Source organism: Maylandia zebra, linkage group LG20, assembly GCF_041146795.1.
Source record: "Maylandia zebra isolate NMK-2024a linkage group LG20, Mzebra_GT3a, whole genome shotgun sequence".
Classification (NCBI taxonomy): Eukaryota; Metazoa; Chordata; class Actinopteri; order Cichliformes; family Cichlidae; genus Maylandia; species Maylandia zebra.
This window is the reverse complement of record NC_135186.1, coordinates 26,494,144-26,513,766: the sequence shown is the minus strand read 5'-3', so window position 1 is coordinate 26,513,766 and position 19,623 is coordinate 26,494,144. Positions and strand designations below refer to the sequence as shown.

The window sequence follows — 19,623 nt, the reverse complement described above, 5'->3', positions numbered from 1 at the left end:
GTTTCTATATTATTTCATTTCAGTATTAAAGCACACCTGGACATCTTATCTCTAAAGTGTTTTTATTTCACATTTCTACAGCAATCTATAAATGTGCAGATATAAAATATTACCATCAAATCCACCCAGTGATATTTGATTGCTCCCTAATAACCTATCCGGGCTGATTTTATTAGTTACAAGAAACCTACCTGTATGCAGTCAGGTACACCTGTGCTATCCATACGACTGGCCACATTGACTGTGTTTCCCCAGATATCATATTGAGGTTTCCGTGCTCCAATAACCCCCGCAACCACCGGCCCAATGTTCAGACCTGTCAATTCAAGACAAAAAACAAAAAAAAGTTAAACTGCACCAACAAAACCAGCAATGTATAACCACCGTGTTTCCTCCTCTAACTTCCTCTTACCTATCTTCATCTGGAAGTTGTTGAAGGAATGCTCGTTGATATATTTCATCTGCTCTCTCAGTCTCATGGCATAGTCAGCTAGTGCAGTAATATGGGAACGGCCTTCTTTGTCATAGGTGGAGTCGTTCAGACCTGACGCTGCCATGTAGGTGGAACCGATGGTCTTGATCTTCTCTAGCTGCCTGTACTTCTCCTCACTGATGATCTGAGAAGTAAGGAGATCACAGATGGTGACTGCACCTGAGAAACAAATGACGATCACACACGGCCTTCCGAGACAGGCTGAGTTTACCTCGTCAAAGTCTGCGATGATCTCGTTAAGCAGCCGGAGGCATTCTACTCCCTCATTATTGGCCTCCAGCTCCACGTAGAACTCGGAGAAGTTGCTGATGGAGGCGAACATGACGGCTACACACTCACAGGACTGGTAATACAGCTCGTCGTTACGCCGCTCACGTGCCAGGAAGTGAGCAGCTACGTCCTTCGGTAGGATATTATGGAGGAGGCGACGATTGTAGGCTTGCAGCTCCTCCATCTCCTCCTTCTCCTCTGTGGCCTGGAAATAGAGGTTATTTATTAACTAAATCAGCTCTTATAGACACAGTGATATAATAATATAATAATTAATTTCAATTAACCATACAACAGCTCTATCAACTTTTTACTCATGGACATGTTTGAGGTATTAATGGAAGATCTTTTAGGTTAACATTGTCAGGTGGCGCCCTCTAGCGGACCCTGATGTCCATACCTGTAATTTCCACAGGAAGTCGAGGCGTGCAGTAGATTCAACCTGTTGGGCGTGCAGGTACAGTGCCAGGACAAAAACTGTGAGGATCACTGGAGTCATGACCCTCAGGGACACTTTGGTCACAACAAACGAGCTGCGGAGAGAATGACAAGCAGTGAGATTAAAGAAAGACTACAAAAAAACATTAAACAGAGAAAGAAACAAGCAAAAGATCAACAAGAAAATAACATTTAAAGAAAGGTGATGTTTAAAATTGGGCAAAATACATTATAGTAACTGAACAAGATGCAAAAATTAAAAGTAACATTGAATGTAGGCTTACCACTGGTTTGTAGTTTCATTGAAACTGGGCCTTAAATTTTAAAAAAAACAACAACTTTTAGTCAGTAGTAATAAATCATTTAAAATGATGATGCAAGAGATATTTACATCAGCAGTCTAAGGATTTGATTTTGATATCAATTTATTTCATGCTACATATTTGCAGCTAAGGTATAAATGAAAGTAGATTTTTAGAAAGAGACAATGAAACATGTTTTAAACTGTGGATTTCAATCTAATGGAATATGTATGTATAGAAGTGAAGTGAAGGAATTAAAAGCTAAATCCACAAACCGTACTTTTTTGTTTGTGTTCTGACCAAAAAATTCAATGGCAAAGGTTTAAATGCAAAAACATCAATAATAATAAAAAAAAAAAACTTACCACTGAGTTTCATTTAAATCACTAAAAACAGACAGAAAGATTCAAATATATTAATAAAATGCACAAACTTGATTTCACTGTTGTACATGCTCGAATTCATGAGTAAACAGAAGCAAAATCAATGAAAGAGCAAATAAGGGTATTTTAAGTATTTTGATTTATCCTTAAATTACTGAAAATAAAAATCTTCCATTCCCTTTCATCCCTTAAATTATCAGTACAAATGAAGTAAACCCTCTCGGTGACTTGTAATTTCACACTTGTTTCACTTACATGGCATTGGAGGTGACAAAGAGGTCTGCATTGTCAAACAGTGCTACTTGTGGCCACTCCACCAGCAGCAGGAAGGTGAGCTGGATGAGCAGCATGAGGGCCAGCTTCCCTATGCTGCTGATCTGCAGGAACACGGAGCAGGCCAGCAGCGTCAGCAGCACGCTGTAGCTGAAATACTGACACAAACAGGAGGCAGCGGCGTCACAAGCACGCATCATCGACGATAGGTGTCAGGAAAACACAAATGCAAATCTGAGACTCTTCTTTTAAAGCGTGTGGACCGTTTGCTCACCTCAGGAAAGGGGCAGGAGGGGCCTCGGCTGGGGCAGATCTCTAGACCCCCCTCGACGGACACATTCAAGCTGCGGATCAGACAGGGAGTCACCGCAGAGGTGTTCAGCTTCTCAGCGACGCATTCAGCCAAACCCGTGGTGTCGCAGGCAAACTGCATGAAAGTGAAGCAGCACGACTTCAAACAATGTCGCACAAAGTTAGCAGATGCGCTTAATTTGTTTAGCGATAACTTTGATCTCACCATATTAACGAAGGCAGAGATAAAGACGAGGATAATGGAGAATACTCCGACCAGCGTGCTGTTGGTGCGAGACTGGACAATCTTCTTCGAGACAGTCTGCATCGCAGCTGGAAAAATCTACGAGCGGAAATGATGAACATGTTAAATACACGGTGAAGGCAAGAAAAAGAAAATGAGCGCAACATTTGGTATGGAGTCCAGGTGACCTGCTCTACCTTGATGCAAGAGTATATGGCACAGATGAAGAGGATGTTGGCGAGTATGATGAAGATACTGATGTAGATTCCCAGCATGACCGGGGTGCTGCAGGAAAGAATAGAGAACACAGATTATAAAAGGACATTTAGGGTTTTGTTTTACAATCATCATTATTATTATCTAAATCAGTTAAATTTCAGAAAAATACCCAGTTTATTTTTGGCATTTCATTTTCAAGGAAGAACCTTGAAAGACCCTTAAGGTTTTTCACAATATCAACATTTTTTAAAACAGTTTAAAAAAAAACAAACAATCAATCTAAATATATTTATACCAAAAAATCATGGTCTAAAACAGCGGTCCCTAACCACTGGGCCACAGACCAGTCCGTGAGTCGCTTGGTACAGGGCCGCAAGAGTTGAGGCTTGGGTGTGAAATTTATGGTTTTCGGGGTTTTTATTGGTTTTTAGTGTTATTTTTTTAATGTTTTTATCGTTAACTCGGTTTCCCCAGGAGTTTTCCTGTGTGTTATGAATAAATCTTCTTTTTTGGGGGTATCGGCACTGGTTTTATTTTGTTGTATTTATGCGCGGCACCTTAAAGGCCGGTCCGTGAAAATATTGTCGGACATAAATCGGTCCATGGCGCAAAAAAGGTTGGGGAACGCTGGTCTAAAATGAGTGTGGGGGCTTTAATCCATATTTGTGAACATCTGGAAAAGCCCAGCAGCATGACAGCCTGTAACTCTAAGGAGGTAGGATAACTAAAAGTGTACAACCAGTGAGTTCCTCATCAGTTCTTATTAGTCACTAAAGTGGGCGGAGCAACCCTCGGGCAGGTTCAGTTCACCAACATGTGCAACATGTCGTTCAATCACGTTTTACTGGAACGGTGTGCATCAGTGGGGAAAGGTCAGACCAGCAGTCAGTTACACATCAGGAGTGATGTGTATAATAAACTGCACTCAATCAGCTGACAACAGGGGGCTCAAAGGTGACACAACTTGGACATAAAAGTGGATTTCAGGAGGAAACGTTGTTGCACTGTGAAAGTTTATATTGTCAAAACACATTGGGAGCTTAATAGGGGTGCAACGATACTCGTATCGATATTGAACCGTTCGATACAGTGCTTTCGGTTCGGTACGCATATGTATGAACAATACAAAATTTGTAATTTATTTTATCAACTTTCCTTCTGACGATGCTGTCTGTGTTGAGCGCTCAGTGAATCTGCGTTCGACTACTCCACCTAGGCTGCACTGTCGAGCGCAGATCCACTGAGCGTTCAACACAGACAGCATCGTCAGAAGGAAGAGCGCAGGGCAAGCTAGCGAGACAGAAGTTAAGCTCTCCTTGCAACATGGCAAATTGAACCTCCCCCACCCTCATTCAGATCTGGCGTTTGGAATTATTTTGGGTTTCATGTGACATATGACCCTGAAGGTAAGCGCGTCATGGACTAAAGTAAAACAGTATGTTGGATGTGCCACGCAATGCTCAATTACATGGGTGGGAACTAGTGTGTTAGCGCAGTTAGCTCGTTAACGTGTTGGCCGTCTAGCCCCACGCACGGGGCGATCAGGGGTAGCTCGTTAACGGAGATTTGCCGTGTTGTGGCGTTAACGTCATTTCAACGAGATTAACGCTGACAGCACTAGTGGGAACACAATGAATATGACTGCACATTTATGCCGACATCATCCTAGTGCAAAGACAAGTGGAAGCAGACAAAAACAACAAACATGCATGCTACAAACTTTACCCGAGTCATTTAGACAGCCGTTAGCACATGATTCTACTTATGGGGACCTGATATGTTTAATATTGTGGCGAGCTCAGACAAGGAGGAGACGGAGGTGTCGTTTGGGCTTGCTTCCCGTGAGCTAGCCAGGGAGCACAGCCGTTTATTGACATCTGCAGAAGAACACTGCCGCTAGCTAACTGCTCAGCGCGGCAACCGCACAGCAACAACAACACACAGAGCGCCCTCTGACCCCGGAAAGACACACCGTCGCAGCGAGAAGGCGTCACCCGTCACTATGGCAACATAAACAAAACATAACTGTACAAACAGAACCCCGAACAGCCCTGACCCGCTACATAGCCCCCACCTAAGGGGTCAGTCATCCCCGACAACCCCATTACCCCACACAAAGTCCTGCAAATGTCCAGGTGCCTTCTTTTGGCGCACCGGCCGGTCACGACCGGCGGGGGAAAAGTCACTCGGGTCAGAACATGGGGTGCCACCATCATCCCACTTCTGACACCAATGTGGCGAGCTCAGACAAGGAGGAGACGGAGGTGTCGTTTGGTCTTGCTTCCCGTGAGCTAGCCAGGGAGCACAGCCGTTTATTGACATCTGCAGAAGAACACTACCGCTAGCTAACTGCTCAGCGCGGCAACCGCACAGCAACAACAACAACACACAGGGCGCCCTCTGACCCCGGAAAGACACATCGTCGCAGCGAGAGGGCGTCATCCGTCACTATGGCAACATAAACAAAACATAACTGTACAAACAGAACCCCGAACAGCCCTGACCCGCTACAATATGCTGCTGAGAATATAGCCCAGAAGAAGGGTATAGTATAGCTTTTATTTTGGAAAGAGCCATTTCTCTGTAATAAACTCTCTTTTTCAAAGATGAGTGATTCCTCAATCAGATACAGGGCTTGCAAAATCGCTAGCCCGACGTCCCGGGGCTAGCTTTCACTTTGCAATCGCGCGAACTGTGTATAGAGAGCGACAGTACTGATTGGTGAGTGATGATAATTTGCGCACCAATTCCTCTGACATCGTCTTATCAATCGTTAGCTTACTATGCAAACATGACAAGTGAAATCTCCCGCAGCTTAAACATATGAGAGGTTGATCGCGCAGAGAATCGCTGACCGTTATGTGTGTGTGTGTGTGTGTGTGTAAAAGCAGCAGGATATATATTTTAGTTCTGCTGAGCCAAATAAGACAGGTCAGGGTGAAGAAGTGACAGCCAAAGAAAAGCTTACCACAAAACGGAAAAGTTATGACAAATCAGACTATAAGGCAAAAAGAAAGTGCAGCTTTATGGTTTCATGGACAAAAGAATTTCTGTGGCTGCAATATGACGAGCTATATAACCGGGGCTGCACATAAGTGGTCCGCAGGTGCACATTCGCTGTCAAAAAAACAACAAAAAAAAACGCGCACAAGATATGAAGTTGCAACGCGTGTTTGCATACATAAGATTTTCTGGAGGAGGACAGACATTTGTTTAAAACTCTTAAAGATGTCGAAGAAGCTCCTTTAAGCAATTACTTTGGTGTTCCTCCACCTCCAAAGAAATGTCAGAAGGAGTCCGAACCACAAAAGAAGCTCTCGGAAAAGTGGTTGCAGGAGGTGAGCTGGCTTCAAACAAATGATGAACGCACAGAGAGGTGGTGCGGAATGTGCCGTGAAAATCCCACTCTAGTGGACAAAAACAGTGCTTTTTATATGGACGCAAACGCGCGTTGCAACTTCTTATCTGGTGCGTCTTTTATTTTGACAGCGAATGCGCACATGCGGACCACTTATGTGCACCCGTGTAAATAACATAATGTTCTGCCGGGTGTGTTGTTGGTTTTCTCTCGATTTCTGAGTCGACAAGCGCCTTTGTTACTGGGACCAGTCATTTTAAGAAAGGCCCCCAAATGCAAGAAATGCATTATTGCGCAGTCTGCAATATCTTTCCCAGAACAAACACCAATTGCAAATAACATACTAAAAATAAACCTGAAAAATCTGTTTAGAACAGCGTACTATGTTGCAAAGAGTGAACTACCACTGGCAAAATTTAGTAGTCTTTGCAAACTTCAAAAAGCAAATGGCCTAGATCTTGGTCCCACTTGCCTCTTACCTGTGACTTCAGCGGAAATTTCAAATTCAGGATCTGACACAGACTGATTCATGTCCTACACAGTTCTTACAAGTTCATAGAAATTTCTGTTCAATTAGAACCAAGTATTTGAGTTGATGATTGTAATTTTTATACAATGTTGTAATTTGTTTTTCAACAATTTTTTGTTGAATGTTTTGTTTCCTTTACAATATTATACTTTAATGTATAATATTGTAAAGGAAACAAAACAGGAAACAAAATATCAATCAAAAAATTGCTCTCTTTTTTTATTCGGGCTACTTACATTTATTTTGGGCTACCAAAAACTGAAGAGTCCCTGCCCGAAGGGCTACCAGGGATTTTGAAATTTTGAGAGCCCTGAGATATATTTATTTTTTTCATTACTTTTGTTTCAGCAACATTAAATTTAAAAACTGTACTTTTGAGTTAAAATATATATTTATAATTTTAATAAATGACAAATTAAAAAGGCATGAACATTTTTTTTGTATCGAAAAAATATCGAACCGTGACACCAAAGTATCGAACCGAACCGTGAATTTTGTGTATCGTTGCACCCCTAGAGCTTAAACACTTTGGCGTGAGAAAAAGCTAGATATTTCAGAAATAAAGATGAAATTATGAAAACTTTTTCATAATGAAGCCTTAGAATTTCTACATTAGCTGCAACAGTTTGGTCTTTATGCTGAAACCGACAACATTTCGCCATCTTTAACCATGGCATTTAATTTCTCTTTGATATTTGGGCTGATTGGGACCTCATGAATGTAAAAACAAATAGTTTTTTTACAAGATTTTTGTTTCTGAGAAAAATGAGATCCATAAATGAGGACATTCGTTTTAATTTTTGATCGAGCAGTGGCAATATCATGTGCTTGTACATGAATATCAGGCCCTTGTAGAGCAAAATTTTGTATTTTGGTCTAGGCAACCCAAAATGTGACGTCCACATATGTGGACGCCAGGTCCTAGGAGGTTAAAGTCAAAATACGAACGAGATCAGATCTCATAAATAACATCAGCATGTTTGTTTTTGTTTTTTGTTAATAACTTAAAATGTTTTACATCATTGGGGTTGTGAGATTTTTTTCTTTTAATCAATCTTATCTGTAAAAGGACAGATAAATCATTTCAGCTGTGACTCATGCAAAGGTACTCTCACAGAAACCAAGAATAGCTACAAATGAGCCTAACGGGTCCCCTTGATGGGGTTATACACAAAAGCATTCGCAGTAGAGCATTATGGGAATGGGTGAAATACTCACTGTGGAAAAATAACAATCTGTATGAAGGATATGAAGCAGAATACCAGCAGAGTACAGGCAACATAGCCTCCAAAACGATCGTCCACCTTCTTGGAATACTGCACAAAAAAAAGAAGAAATCAGAAATAATAGGAGTAGACTTTTCCACACATGGCTGATATTTAAGATAAAAAGCTTTAGCAATAATGAGGCATCACAGTTTTAACCTTTTTCTCCAGACTGGAAGTCTGGAAGGTGAGTAGAAACTTCTTAACGTGGTCTTTTCTTAGCTGGTCGATGCTGCGAGCGTCAATGGCCCGTCCCAGAAACTCATCCACCTCATCCTCTGGGTTCATGGCTTCCTGAACGCCACGGCTGCAAAAAGAAGAGGCACAGACTGAGCAGGCGATAACAGGGGTAACCCAATCAGGCAAAGTGGTGTGTCAGAGTCCGTGCTTACTTGTCTTTACTGGAGGTTTCATCAATCCCCTGGAGAAGAAAGAGAGCAGACAAAATTATGGTTCTGGCAGAAAAGCTGCAGCGCCGCTCTGTCGCTGTGAAGCAGCGCGTCGATGTCGAGTCTCACCATTTGTCTGAAGACTTTGGAGTCTTTGGTCCTGGTGAAGGTTCTGTCGGGAACCCAGCGTGGCATCAGCCCCTCGTTAGAGTTGGCTCTTGTCCGCTGCATCTTCGCCATCATCGCCTTCTCCTCCTTCTGCTCGGAGAGAACAACACGAAGGCTTGACCAACTGTTCTCGTGCAACACAACATGGAGAACGACAAAATGTGTGACTTGTTTAAATTCTGGCTTTCAATTTTCCCACGAGGCAGCTCGGGATCTTCAAGAGGACTTCATTCACAAATTATGCTTTTTCAGCTCTGTTTCCTTCAATAACTATTACATCTTCACTATCTGTTATATCGCCAATGTGCTTCAAAACCTTTGTACTTTAAAGTAGTTCAGAAATATAAAATGATTTGAAATGAATCATTTTATTAAGCACTTCATTTTTTATTTTGCCAGCACAACTGGGAAAAAATAATTAACACCCTACTGTTAAGATAAGTGTAACCTGCTCTTACACAAAACTCTTATCTGATGATTTATGTTATAATAATAAATGCTTTATAACAGGTATGATGACTCGGTGATTAGCCGTGTCGCCTCACAGTGAGAAGGTTCTGGGTTTCAAACCATCGTTTGCATGTTCTCTCCCCTGGTACTCTGTCTTCCTCTCACGGTCTGAAGACACCATAGGAGCCTAAATGCATTTTTATAATTAATGGAATTGTGTTTATTTCATATTCAGTGTTTCCAATGTAATATGTTAATACTTTTTAAATTGGCAAGACTTCATTGTTTTAAGCAAAAGTGAATATTCATGTTTAAAATAGGATTTACAGAGATGCAGGTTAGCTTCACTGGCAAATCTAAATTGATTGTAGGTGTGAATGCAAGCGCAACTGGTAGACTGTCTCTGTTTTCGCCCTGCAACAGACTGGTGGGTGTATCCTGCCTCTTGCCATAAGACCGCTGGCACAGCCTCCAGTCCACCATGATCTTAGGTTGGATAAATGGAAGAAAGTGGAGGGATGTGTTCCTGTGCTCATGAATACAATGTGGAAAGAGGAGAAGCTGAAAGTAGGCGTTTGGTGAAGGGACGTGTTTGTTTGCGCCTTTTGATTTTGAGACTATAGATATCAGGGGAAATCCAAACTGTGGCCATATTTAATTGTGTTCTTTTTTTGTATAATGTTTCATCTTATCAAGCTATTTTGTCCTTTCTTATTGTATTTTACTCAATTTGAGCTGTTTTACAGGTTATGTAATGTTTTAGCCAGAATTCCCCACTATATTTTATCCTATGTCATCTTACATGTTCCTCTTGGATTAGCGGGAGGTTGCTGTTTTTCCAGCTGCTGTATTTCCTGGATTATATTTCATATTTCAGCAACACCTGAAGCAACACACTCCCACCAACTCTTCTTTTGGCTTTAGAAGACAGGCCTGTTTTCTTTGGACTGATCGCCTGCTAAAGCAACAAAACTCCCAGTTTGTCAGTGGAATGGTATTCACACTGTAGCTATTAAATCTATCTGGTCAAATTATGCCCTTAACATTCATAACTTTCATCAGACTTTCTGAAAACCTTGCCATTTAGACAAGCAGATGATTTTTTTACTCTTGAAGTTTAATTTCATGGAATTAGTCAACAAACTCAGAGCCAATATCGAACGTTGTAGAGTGCTGCCTTTAACTATGACTGTCAGGGTGAACCCTATTAAAATGGTGAGTTTACTGACTTTACTACTTTACCTACTTGTGGCTACAAGTCACACTGAAAGTCTAAGGCCCATCTACACAAGTCCAGTAGGGTGGGAGGCCTTGGGCTTCTTCTTCCTGAGACTCTACTACTGGGCAGCCAATTCAAGAGCCTTTGTTTATTGGAAGTAGATAGACCAATCCAGTGATGCAAGCAATGAAGATATCCCCCTGTGGGTACACCTTGAGACCTCAGTTGTTAAAAATGCATCCTCTTACTCTGTTATTCTCCAGCGCTGCAATCACAGACAGGCTCCTAGTGTCTCCTTACATGTCCCACTATGGCATAACCATTCTTTTATGCCTGCTCAGCTGGATGAGGTATTAGATGCAGGTAGATGCAGACTGTGACTCTGGCAGATGTGTTACGGACGAGCATCATTTCCTTTATACCAAATACGGTCTTCCAAATGAGCATGTATTACACATTACACATTACTCATTACTTATATTTCTCATTTTCTTACTCGTTACTTTACTTTCTTGTTACTCTGTGAAATCCCTGTCATGTTGACACATATACAGTACGACTCTTCTTTTAGTATTTATTTTTTGGCCCTACGCGATTGGCATGTTCTCCAGATGGACTGGACCATAGCTTGGTGATTTTTTGATGCTCCATAGAAACCTTTAAGTCTAAATCTCCATATACCTTTGCATATTAAATTAAGGTGGTGTTATTTGTTATACAGATGGAAGAAATGCATAAGTATAAAACAGATATTCAGGGTAGATCTAACAAGAGATGGGGGCCTTGTCTTCAGCGATACCAAATGAACTGTCACAAGCAGTGACCTCTACTTTTTCCTCAAACCAATAGGATGTTGAATTTTGTTTATTTATTTTATTTATGTTCTTGATTCAGTTTTCTTAATGGCAATACTGTCATGGCGGCCATCTGATCTCTATGTATATTTTTAGTGTGTGGCGACCTTTTTGTTGGTCCCTTTCTGGTGGGTTTTTTTTTCAGGTTCGGCTAGAAAACTCTGACCAATGTCTCAATTTGGTGAAGATTTCCCCGCCTACACCTCTTATATTTGTGTGTATGTTTGTGTACTGACCCGTTTTTGGCTGCAGCCAAGGACCAGGAATGTCTCAATGCTGTTCTCCTTCAGATACGCATTCCTCTCACCTCCAAAACCTGGCTCCACCTCATAGTCCCCATTCAGATACTGCAACGTGGCCTTTGTGATGTGGATCCGCCTGGCAGGGACAAAAAGACCAGGAAGTGGCTTTATGTGGGGTGTTTATTTTTTTTTTGTTTTTCACATTAAAGGCATACACAGGGGGACAGCAGGCATATATTAATAGCTCCAGAACTGCTGCTGAACATAAGTCAGGAACATGTTAGAAATGAATGAAACAATTTCTTTTAATTTGTTGTAAAACAACGTTCAAGAGCGCAGAAAGCTTTTCAAGTCAAGTCTCAAAATGGCCTTATCACTTGTACTTCTTGAAGTTCAAATATGATATTTTCATAACAGGAGAGCTTTTAACAACCTCCGACATCAGTACGAACTGTACCACCACGGAAAAATATGAATTCCAGACATCAACAAATTATTTTTGAAGCAGTAGCAATTTAAAAACATCAAAACAAAACAAAGGGTAAAAAAAAATGATCGCAGTAAGTGGCCGTGCATTTGGAGTTCTTAAAACACTGTGATAGTTTTTACAAACTGTAAACGCTTCTCTCACTCTCACCCTGCTTTGCCTCCCGCCTCCATGTGATTGGCCAGCGTGACATCATTGGACCACACATCAAACTGCCACTTCCTGAGTCCCAGCACGCCGCAGTGCACACGGCCACTGTGAATGCCGACGCGCATGTTAACGTTGACCCCTGTCACCTCACGCACCAGCCTGGAAAACGGAAACACACACACACAGACACACACGAGTGTCTCATCAGCAGTGGGAGGAATATGCAAAACACTGTAAACAACGCAGAAACAAACACCACATACAGGTGCATGTATACACTGTTTTTACTCACGAGATGGCCTCTATCATGTCAACACCCATCTCCACGCAGCAGTGGGCGTGGTCAGCCCGGGGTTCAGGCAGCCCGGACACGCAGTAGTAACAATCACCCAGAATTTTAATACGGAGACAATGATTCTCCTGAGGAAGAAAAGACAACAGGACAAGATAAAAATATAAATAAAAACATATCCATACAGGAAGCACTTCATACTTCTCACCTGCTTTTAAACTTAAAACAAAGAAACACAAGAAACAGCAAAGGATAAAAAAAAATCCACTATCAACACTCTAAAACAACCCCTTAAACTGCCAAACTATCCCTTTTAGAAACAGACACAAGTAACGGAAGACTGCTTACCGACGCCAGTTTGTCAAAACGGGCAAAGAGCTCGTTTAGTGTCATGACCAGCTCCTGAGCCGTGCACTGAGACGCCAGGCTGGTGAAACCCTCGATGTCTGCAAACAGAATACTGAGGACGAGATGAAGAGGAGCAAAAACAAAACACAGTTAATCCTCGATCATGAGAGATAAAAACCTACGAAGCTGATTCAGTTTGATTTAGCTACACCTCAGCGATATACTATTGCATTATGTTACTATCAGGGCAGATGACCTTGAGAGAGGAAGGGTGTTTGACCTTAAAGCATCTGTGTGTGTGTGCGCGCGCGCGCGTGTGTGAGGGACCGAGTGCACCGTGTTTGCTCAGTGCTGTAATTGAATGTGTGCTGAAGCTTTCCATCTTTGGGGATTATCTTATCTTGGCTGCTGGTGATTAAGTATTCCCTCACTAGTGTTAATTAGCCTCCACTCTGCCAAACCACTCTACCGTCTTCTGACTCTGTGAGCGCGCTCAAACATGTGTGTTTTTGTGTTTATGTGTGCACCAACGTGAGTTAGCCATTCTTAGGATGAATTTATGGTATGATTTTGTTTATTTTCTCTTCATTTTATGGGATTAACAAAATCCTAACAGGCTTTTTAATGCTTTACAATGTCACATGTTTTTCAGTGTATCATGATATGACCTCTCTTACAACAATTATAGAAAAGAAAGACAATTTAGTAGCTAAAATCTGAATTCATGGGTTAAATGTTACGTTAGGTGTTGAGGCCACACGCCCGGCTGACCTGACATTGTCGTGTTTCTGGATATAGATCTTATGAAACATCATGTCTTCCTTCTTGGCATTGATGTCAGCCTTCATCTCCATGGCAACATGCCTCGGCAACACTGAAAGCAACAGACGTTCCTGGAAATCACAAAAAATAAACAAGGAAATGCAGATCTTGTCAGTCACAATTTTGTGGTTACATTTCTATATATGTGTTTGTGCCTGTGTTCTTATTATCCCATTATTTACAGAGACATTTAGAACTCATATCTTAGAGTGAGTAGCTCTGTGTGTTTGTGCTGTGGTAGAAGTCCAGATTTAGGCAGACAGGACGTGTTTTTTCTGATTTGTCTAACAAGTGTTGTCAGTGCATCCAGAGCCTGATATGCTGCACTTTTCTGCGCCCCAGATGTTATCCTTAAACTATCAAAAATAAAAGGGTGCCCTTTCCTTTCATTATCATGAACATGTCGGCATTTTTCTTTCCATCGTTCACAGAGGAACATCCTGTCAGCAGCTGAAAATACTTATCCTATCCATTTGAGAGACAAAAATATGCTTTTTAGTCCTCTGGATTCAGTAGCATGAGCTAAAAACTACATTTGTTTGAGGAAGTTACTTATTTCATTAATTCAGTTTGTCTGTTGGCAGGAGAACACAAAGATTAATGGACAGATTTGCATTGAGTTTGCAAGTGAAATTTTTCCCAAGTTAGAAGCCTTAGACAGATATACATATATTTCTTTATATAGTTTTATATAAAGATGTCTTTTGTAGGACCCAGGATTCTGTCGGAGCACCACACAGGAAATGGATGTCGGCACTGAGCGTGTATTTATTGATACCCTGTTTTCTGGGTTGGTCTATTGATGCTGATCTCATATGCTTGTTGCTTCATTTTATGGACACTGTGCTGTGAGATGGTGCTAATTCTTGGGTTTAGAATAAAACAGCCACTAGAATGTACCGCTGTCATGCCTTTATAGTCTATTGCTTGTTATGCCTCTCTTCAGCCCTCCTCCATTGTTGATAAAGCCTTGGCTGGCTTAAGAGGGCCTCAACTTCCTGCTACATCTCATCATACTCTTCGCTCAAATGTTATTCATGCTATGAGCGAATTTAAAGCCATTTATTAATTTAAACATAACAACTGTTTCAAACAACTTTTGTGTCAATCTCTAGTTTTTGTTGCTGCTTCATACTGAACCACATATAGTTCACTTTAACTGACATACATCTTTACAAAAAGAAGAAATAAATGGACTGTGCAGGCCGTACGCTTTCAGAAAGAGTCAAAACATCACTGCTTTCAATAATGAAACTGTTTGAGTATGGTGGTGTTGGTGACGAGCCCTCCTCCACACCAAAAGAGCTCATCAACAGCCAAACCAGGAATCAGCAAAGGTTCACATGCAGGTATATGTACTCATAAATGTACTCGTGTACATCTGATGTTCTTTTTCCTGGAGGACGTGCTTGTGTAAGTGATATTGTTCCAAGTAAAATGAGGGTGTTATATAGAATGTAGATAAACTCCTGACAATAAAAACGAGTCAAAGGTGTTTCCAGCGTCTTGGAGAAAGCAACCACCATGAATTAGGAGTGTCGCTAAATGTTGCAACATCAAGATCAAAAAGTTATGTTCATTTCTAGTCATTAAACACTGACACTGCAGAGAGACTCTTTGTGTTCTGTTGCAAATAAGTGCTGGGAGATAGAATTGTGTGTGCAGGTTTACCTGTTGTTGATTCTCCCTCTGCAGATGAAGCCGGGCCTGAATGTATCCTCTGGTCTCCTGGAAGGCTTGTCTCTGGGAAACCTCGGCAGGGTAGTGGGTACAGATGCCAATGATGTTGGTGCACAGGAAGATCAGGACATTAGCACTCACCTGGAGAGAGTGAATGGGGGGGGGGGGGGAAGAGATTATAAAGCATTAGAAAAGAAGAAGGAAGAGGAATAATCAAACATGCACTAGCAACGCAGCTTTTACTGCTAGAAAACGGTCTGTATTAGGTACTTTAATCTTTGTAACAGTAGCGGCAGTGATGCAAACAGACTCAGAGATACAGGTGTTCAACTTCACTTCCTTCCATAAAAGGACACAAAACGATAACTGACGGCAGGGTTTGTGTTACACTCATTGTAAGGGTGAAACTACGACACAAGCGGTGTGAGTTTCATTCTGCTGTTTACCTTTTTTGTCATTCTGACATTTCAGTTCTCTGTTTGTCTCAAGAGACTCAAGACTGTTTGTGCATTAAGGCGCCTTTACACTGTGGGCCGTGTGTGAGAGGAACTTGGTAAAATATTCCATCGTCAGTCCAAAAATAAAAGTCCTAAATCACAGACGGCCGGTTTGAAGCTTTGCCGACCAAAATCGAGTCAAGACAGATGGTTTCCAGCAGGCTTCAGGAAGTAACAGAAACACTCACATCCTGTTAGAGCCAATGCTGATTTAATAAAATGCTGGCTGTTTTCTGTCAGCTATGGAGTCTGAAATAAACAGTAAAACAACAAATTAAAGTACTATAGAGGCAAATAATTCAAACAAAAAAAGCATGTTGTGTACTTTTGTCATGTTTGCTGCAGGACAGATAAAAACAGCAGGCCAAGTGCAACCACTTGTTGCACTTGGCAAAAACATTAACACATAGTTAAAAATCAAACGAAGCCAGAGCATCATGTTTCATTCTGGCTTCGCTTCACTAGCTACCTGTGCTTTTTAGAGTCATCTCTGACTTTACTTTACTTCACCCCTACACTCCTGTCCGAACTCTCAGGTCATGTGACCTAAGCAGAAGCTCAGGGGGGACAGAGCAGTCAATTGCTGCCCCGAGGTTATGAAATAAATTGCCTTTTTGCAGTTAGACGGTGACCAACCATGACCTAAAACTTGTCTTAAAACACAATTATACTTCCTTAGTATTGAGCTACTGCAATATAGAGATCTTACTTCTTTTTAGTGGATGGTGGTTGTTTTTAAATCTGCTGCGGTGTGGCATGTGATCTGCATGTGACTGATTGTCAGGGCTACACGTCCATACAGCTATTACTCTAAGATTCTTAGAAGTTCTTGTGCCCCTAAAGCCTCAGTAAAAACACCAACCTTCTTGTGATGGATGGTAAAACCCTCAATGTTTTTTGCAAGTAACAATAAACCGGTTGCCTCTGGGCGACCACTTTTTAGCTCAAATCAATTACACAGGTTTCCTGGTGGGACACAACCTGTCCCCTTGGTTGACCCCTTGGTTTGCCTGCACTAATTTTAGACAGACTGGTTGACTTTTTTTATTCCCAACATATGAATATAACAAAAATAACAAGATTGGCTAAGGGTTGAAATAATCAGTGTTTAGTTGATGACAATAGATTGCTTACACGATCACACAAAAACAATCTGAGTCCGTCTCTGTGCCTCATAGCTGGTGTATTCTGGTCCTATGTGAGAGCGAGATTTCAGAGAGCGTCATTTTGCAGTTGAATCGTCAGTCTGCAGCAACTACATCACTGTTTGTGGAGGAAGTTCAGAACTTCTGTTTCAGATGTTTAAGGTTCTGATTCGACTCTGAATGTAAGTACTTAAATCGAATTTCTGTGTATGTAGACGTTAACCGATTTGCTATTTTCACCAATCTGTCAGTTATTTGCAATATTATCACAAACAGATTGCATGTAACTACCAACTGAACCTCGTTCAATCACAAAATAATAGCAGATTGACTCCATCGTATCTTAGTCTTGACACATCAAAGTCCCTCTGAAGACAGCAGCTGACTGCAAGTTGCTGTAGACGTGCTCTTTAAAGACTCTTTAAAGGTGACAAGGTCACATATTAATGGTTGAAATAATTTTGGTTGTGTTGTGGTCTCCAAGCACCGTTTTCATTAGTGCGACTGTAGCATAAATAGATCACAAATGCTCATAGCGCAGATCACAGATGGAATATAGTCCATAAAATCTGTAATCTGTAACATAAATGCTCTGAGCAAATGCCTGCTGATTAGAGGTCTAAATGAAATCTAAGTGGTACTCTTCAACCTGCCCAATGGAAGCACACGTCTGTTTTTTTAACATAACGTTTGATCGACAGTTTATTTGGTTGCGAAATGATTGTGATCAAACTGCTACACAGCAACCACTCTGCAGGCAAACAGACTAGTATTACTGGAATAAAGGCATCATTATGCTGTTCCTGTATGTCCACATTTAAATGATGTTTCTCATAATCGTGAACAGACTATTTGTATAAGCCTTTGGATAGTCAAAATCCAATCTCTGTACAGATGCCTGGAAAAGTCATCGTCTGCCACCATGTAACATTTATTAATAAACAGAATAAACGTTACATGGTGCAAATTCAGACCGAATATGAACTAGGACTTAAACAGATTAGAAGACTGCTTCTTCTGAATATTTATATTCATTTCATATATATTTATTTTTAAATAATTTCTCCAAAACTAGTAACACACACACACACAACCCCGTTCAGCTATCTTAGTGAGGACCTTCATTGACATAATGGTTTCCCTAGCCCCTTACCCTAACCATTAAAAATGAATGCCTAACCCTAACCCTTACCCTATACCTAACCATAACCTAGATGTAACCCTGACACTAAAACCACATTTTGAGCCTCTAAAAGGCCTTCAAACTTGTGAGGACCGGTGAGTGCGTCCTCACAAGACAGCTAGACAGGATTACACACACACACACACACACTTCCTGACAGGAAATGGTCCTGATTGTGGGATTTGTTGTCCCCTCTACCCCTCACAGCCCACTGACCACTTATTAATATTTGCAGCTTGGCTGTGTGCTGCTATCTTATTTTGAAGTGTTTGTGGTTTAAAGCGCTGCTGCCATGGGATAACCCCCAGTATCCAAAAATAATAATACAAATGTGCCCAAACGCATCATGGGGATTGCTGCTGACCCCACATAAGGCCACTTCCTTCAGAGATGTGCTCTTGTTTACAACTTAAACGTGACGCCTCTCACGGTAGAGGATACACTTAGACAGTAACAAAGGTTGTCTGTGCACCAGAAGGAAACCCAGAGATGATACATCCTGCATCAAATATCAACAGGAGCAAAGAAACAGATTTCAGGCCTGTAAAGTGGAAACTTCAATCCAAAATATTTTGTCTGTGTTACGGAGCGGTTTTTAACACGGAAATCTGCTTTCCAGTCCTTCTGCTTAGTGTCTTTCTGTCACCAAGTGTATCACACACTGACATCTTCTGGGTGGAAATGGAAATACACAGAGATACTTTGTGCTTCAGGTAATGCTTTAAACATACCTTAGAAACAAAAAAACAGACAAAACAAGACCATGAAAGAGCAAAGACAGCACTTTTCTTCAACTATGTAATAGTTATTTTACACTTACTTTGACCCTGTTCTTTATTTTATCTATGCAAACACATAAAAGATTCCTTATTAAAAGCTTGTTTAAAAACAAAACATAATAGAAGTCAGCAAACCTTTGTGCACTGTTAGGTACTTTTGGAAAACAGTTCAAGAATTTAGGCGCTCCTGAGTCCCGTGTTGTCATGGTCTCTGTTTTAATTGTTGGTTTAGTTGTTTCTTTGTGTTTTTATTTACTCCTGCCTTTTGTGTTGCTACCCCTCTGTCATTGACTTGAGTGTTTCAAGTCTCGGTGTTAGTCATTTTCCCTGCGAGAGGCTCGCGACCTGTTCGGGATTCACCCTGAACAGAGCCCTGAATTTGATAAGCAGAAGATGGATGGATGGATGGATGGATGGATATTTTTGTAAATGATGGAAACTGTAAAACCACAACAAGACATTTAGTGTTATAAAGTTAAGATAAGGGTTATAAGCCAGAAGCAGCCATTACTGAGGTTTGGAATGCTGACTTGGGGATCCAGAGACCTACCACCATGCTCTCTTAGACTAAAATTCATAAATACTATTGTGCTCAGTATAGTTGTTGATACTGACATCAGTACAGTCAGCTAAAATATTTTATATGCTGCAAGACCATCAGGAAATGATTTTCTGTTAGTGACATACAGAAAACAGGTTTCTGGACAGTGGTCAAGCTGTCACTAATAGATTGTTACAGCCTCCACGTCTCTAAAAACAAGACAGGCCCTGCAAAAACTGGAAAAAACATAACAAGATTTGGTTTAAAACCTATTTTTTCCAAACCCTGTGATGGACTAAACCAATTAATTAT

General features: G+C 41.1%; 1 protein-coding gene across 4 annotated transcripts in view; it reads right to left on the bottom strand.

Annotated features, from left to right (window-relative positions):
- Window positions 1-19,623, bottom strand: part of adcy6a (adenylate cyclase 6a) — a 55,535-nt gene that overhangs the window by 4,020 nt on the left and 31,892 nt on the right. For all 4 annotated transcript variants that reach the window (XM_014412767.4, XM_024798215.2, XM_024798216.2 and 1 more), the window contains exons 4-23: window positions 15,158-15,307; window positions 13,436-13,557; window positions 12,665-12,776; window positions 12,317-12,444; window positions 12,025-12,183; window positions 11,382-11,523; window positions 8,584-8,712; window positions 8,458-8,486; window positions 8,225-8,372; window positions 8,019-8,116; window positions 2,892-2,979; window positions 2,677-2,793; window positions 2,434-2,586; window positions 2,142-2,317; window positions 1,869-1,889; window positions 1,486-1,515; window positions 1,164-1,296; window positions 705-968; window positions 413-617; window positions 192-316 (exon numbers count right to left, since the gene is read on the bottom strand). In XM_014412767.4, coding sequence (XP_014268253.1) covers window positions 192-316; window positions 413-617; window positions 705-968; window positions 1,164-1,296; window positions 1,486-1,515; window positions 1,869-1,889; window positions 2,142-2,317; window positions 2,434-2,586; window positions 2,677-2,793; window positions 2,892-2,979; window positions 8,019-8,116; window positions 8,225-8,372; window positions 8,458-8,486; window positions 8,584-8,712; window positions 11,382-11,523; window positions 12,025-12,183; window positions 12,317-12,444; window positions 12,665-12,776; window positions 13,436-13,557; window positions 15,158-15,307 — 2,529 coding nt within the window. The remainder of the gene's footprint in view (window positions 1-191; window positions 317-412; window positions 618-704; window positions 969-1,163; window positions 1,297-1,485; window positions 1,516-1,868; window positions 1,890-2,141; window positions 2,318-2,433; window positions 2,587-2,676; window positions 2,794-2,891; window positions 2,980-8,018; window positions 8,117-8,224; window positions 8,373-8,457; window positions 8,487-8,583; window positions 8,713-11,381; window positions 11,524-12,024; window positions 12,184-12,316; window positions 12,445-12,664; window positions 12,777-13,435; window positions 13,558-15,157; window positions 15,308-19,623) is intronic.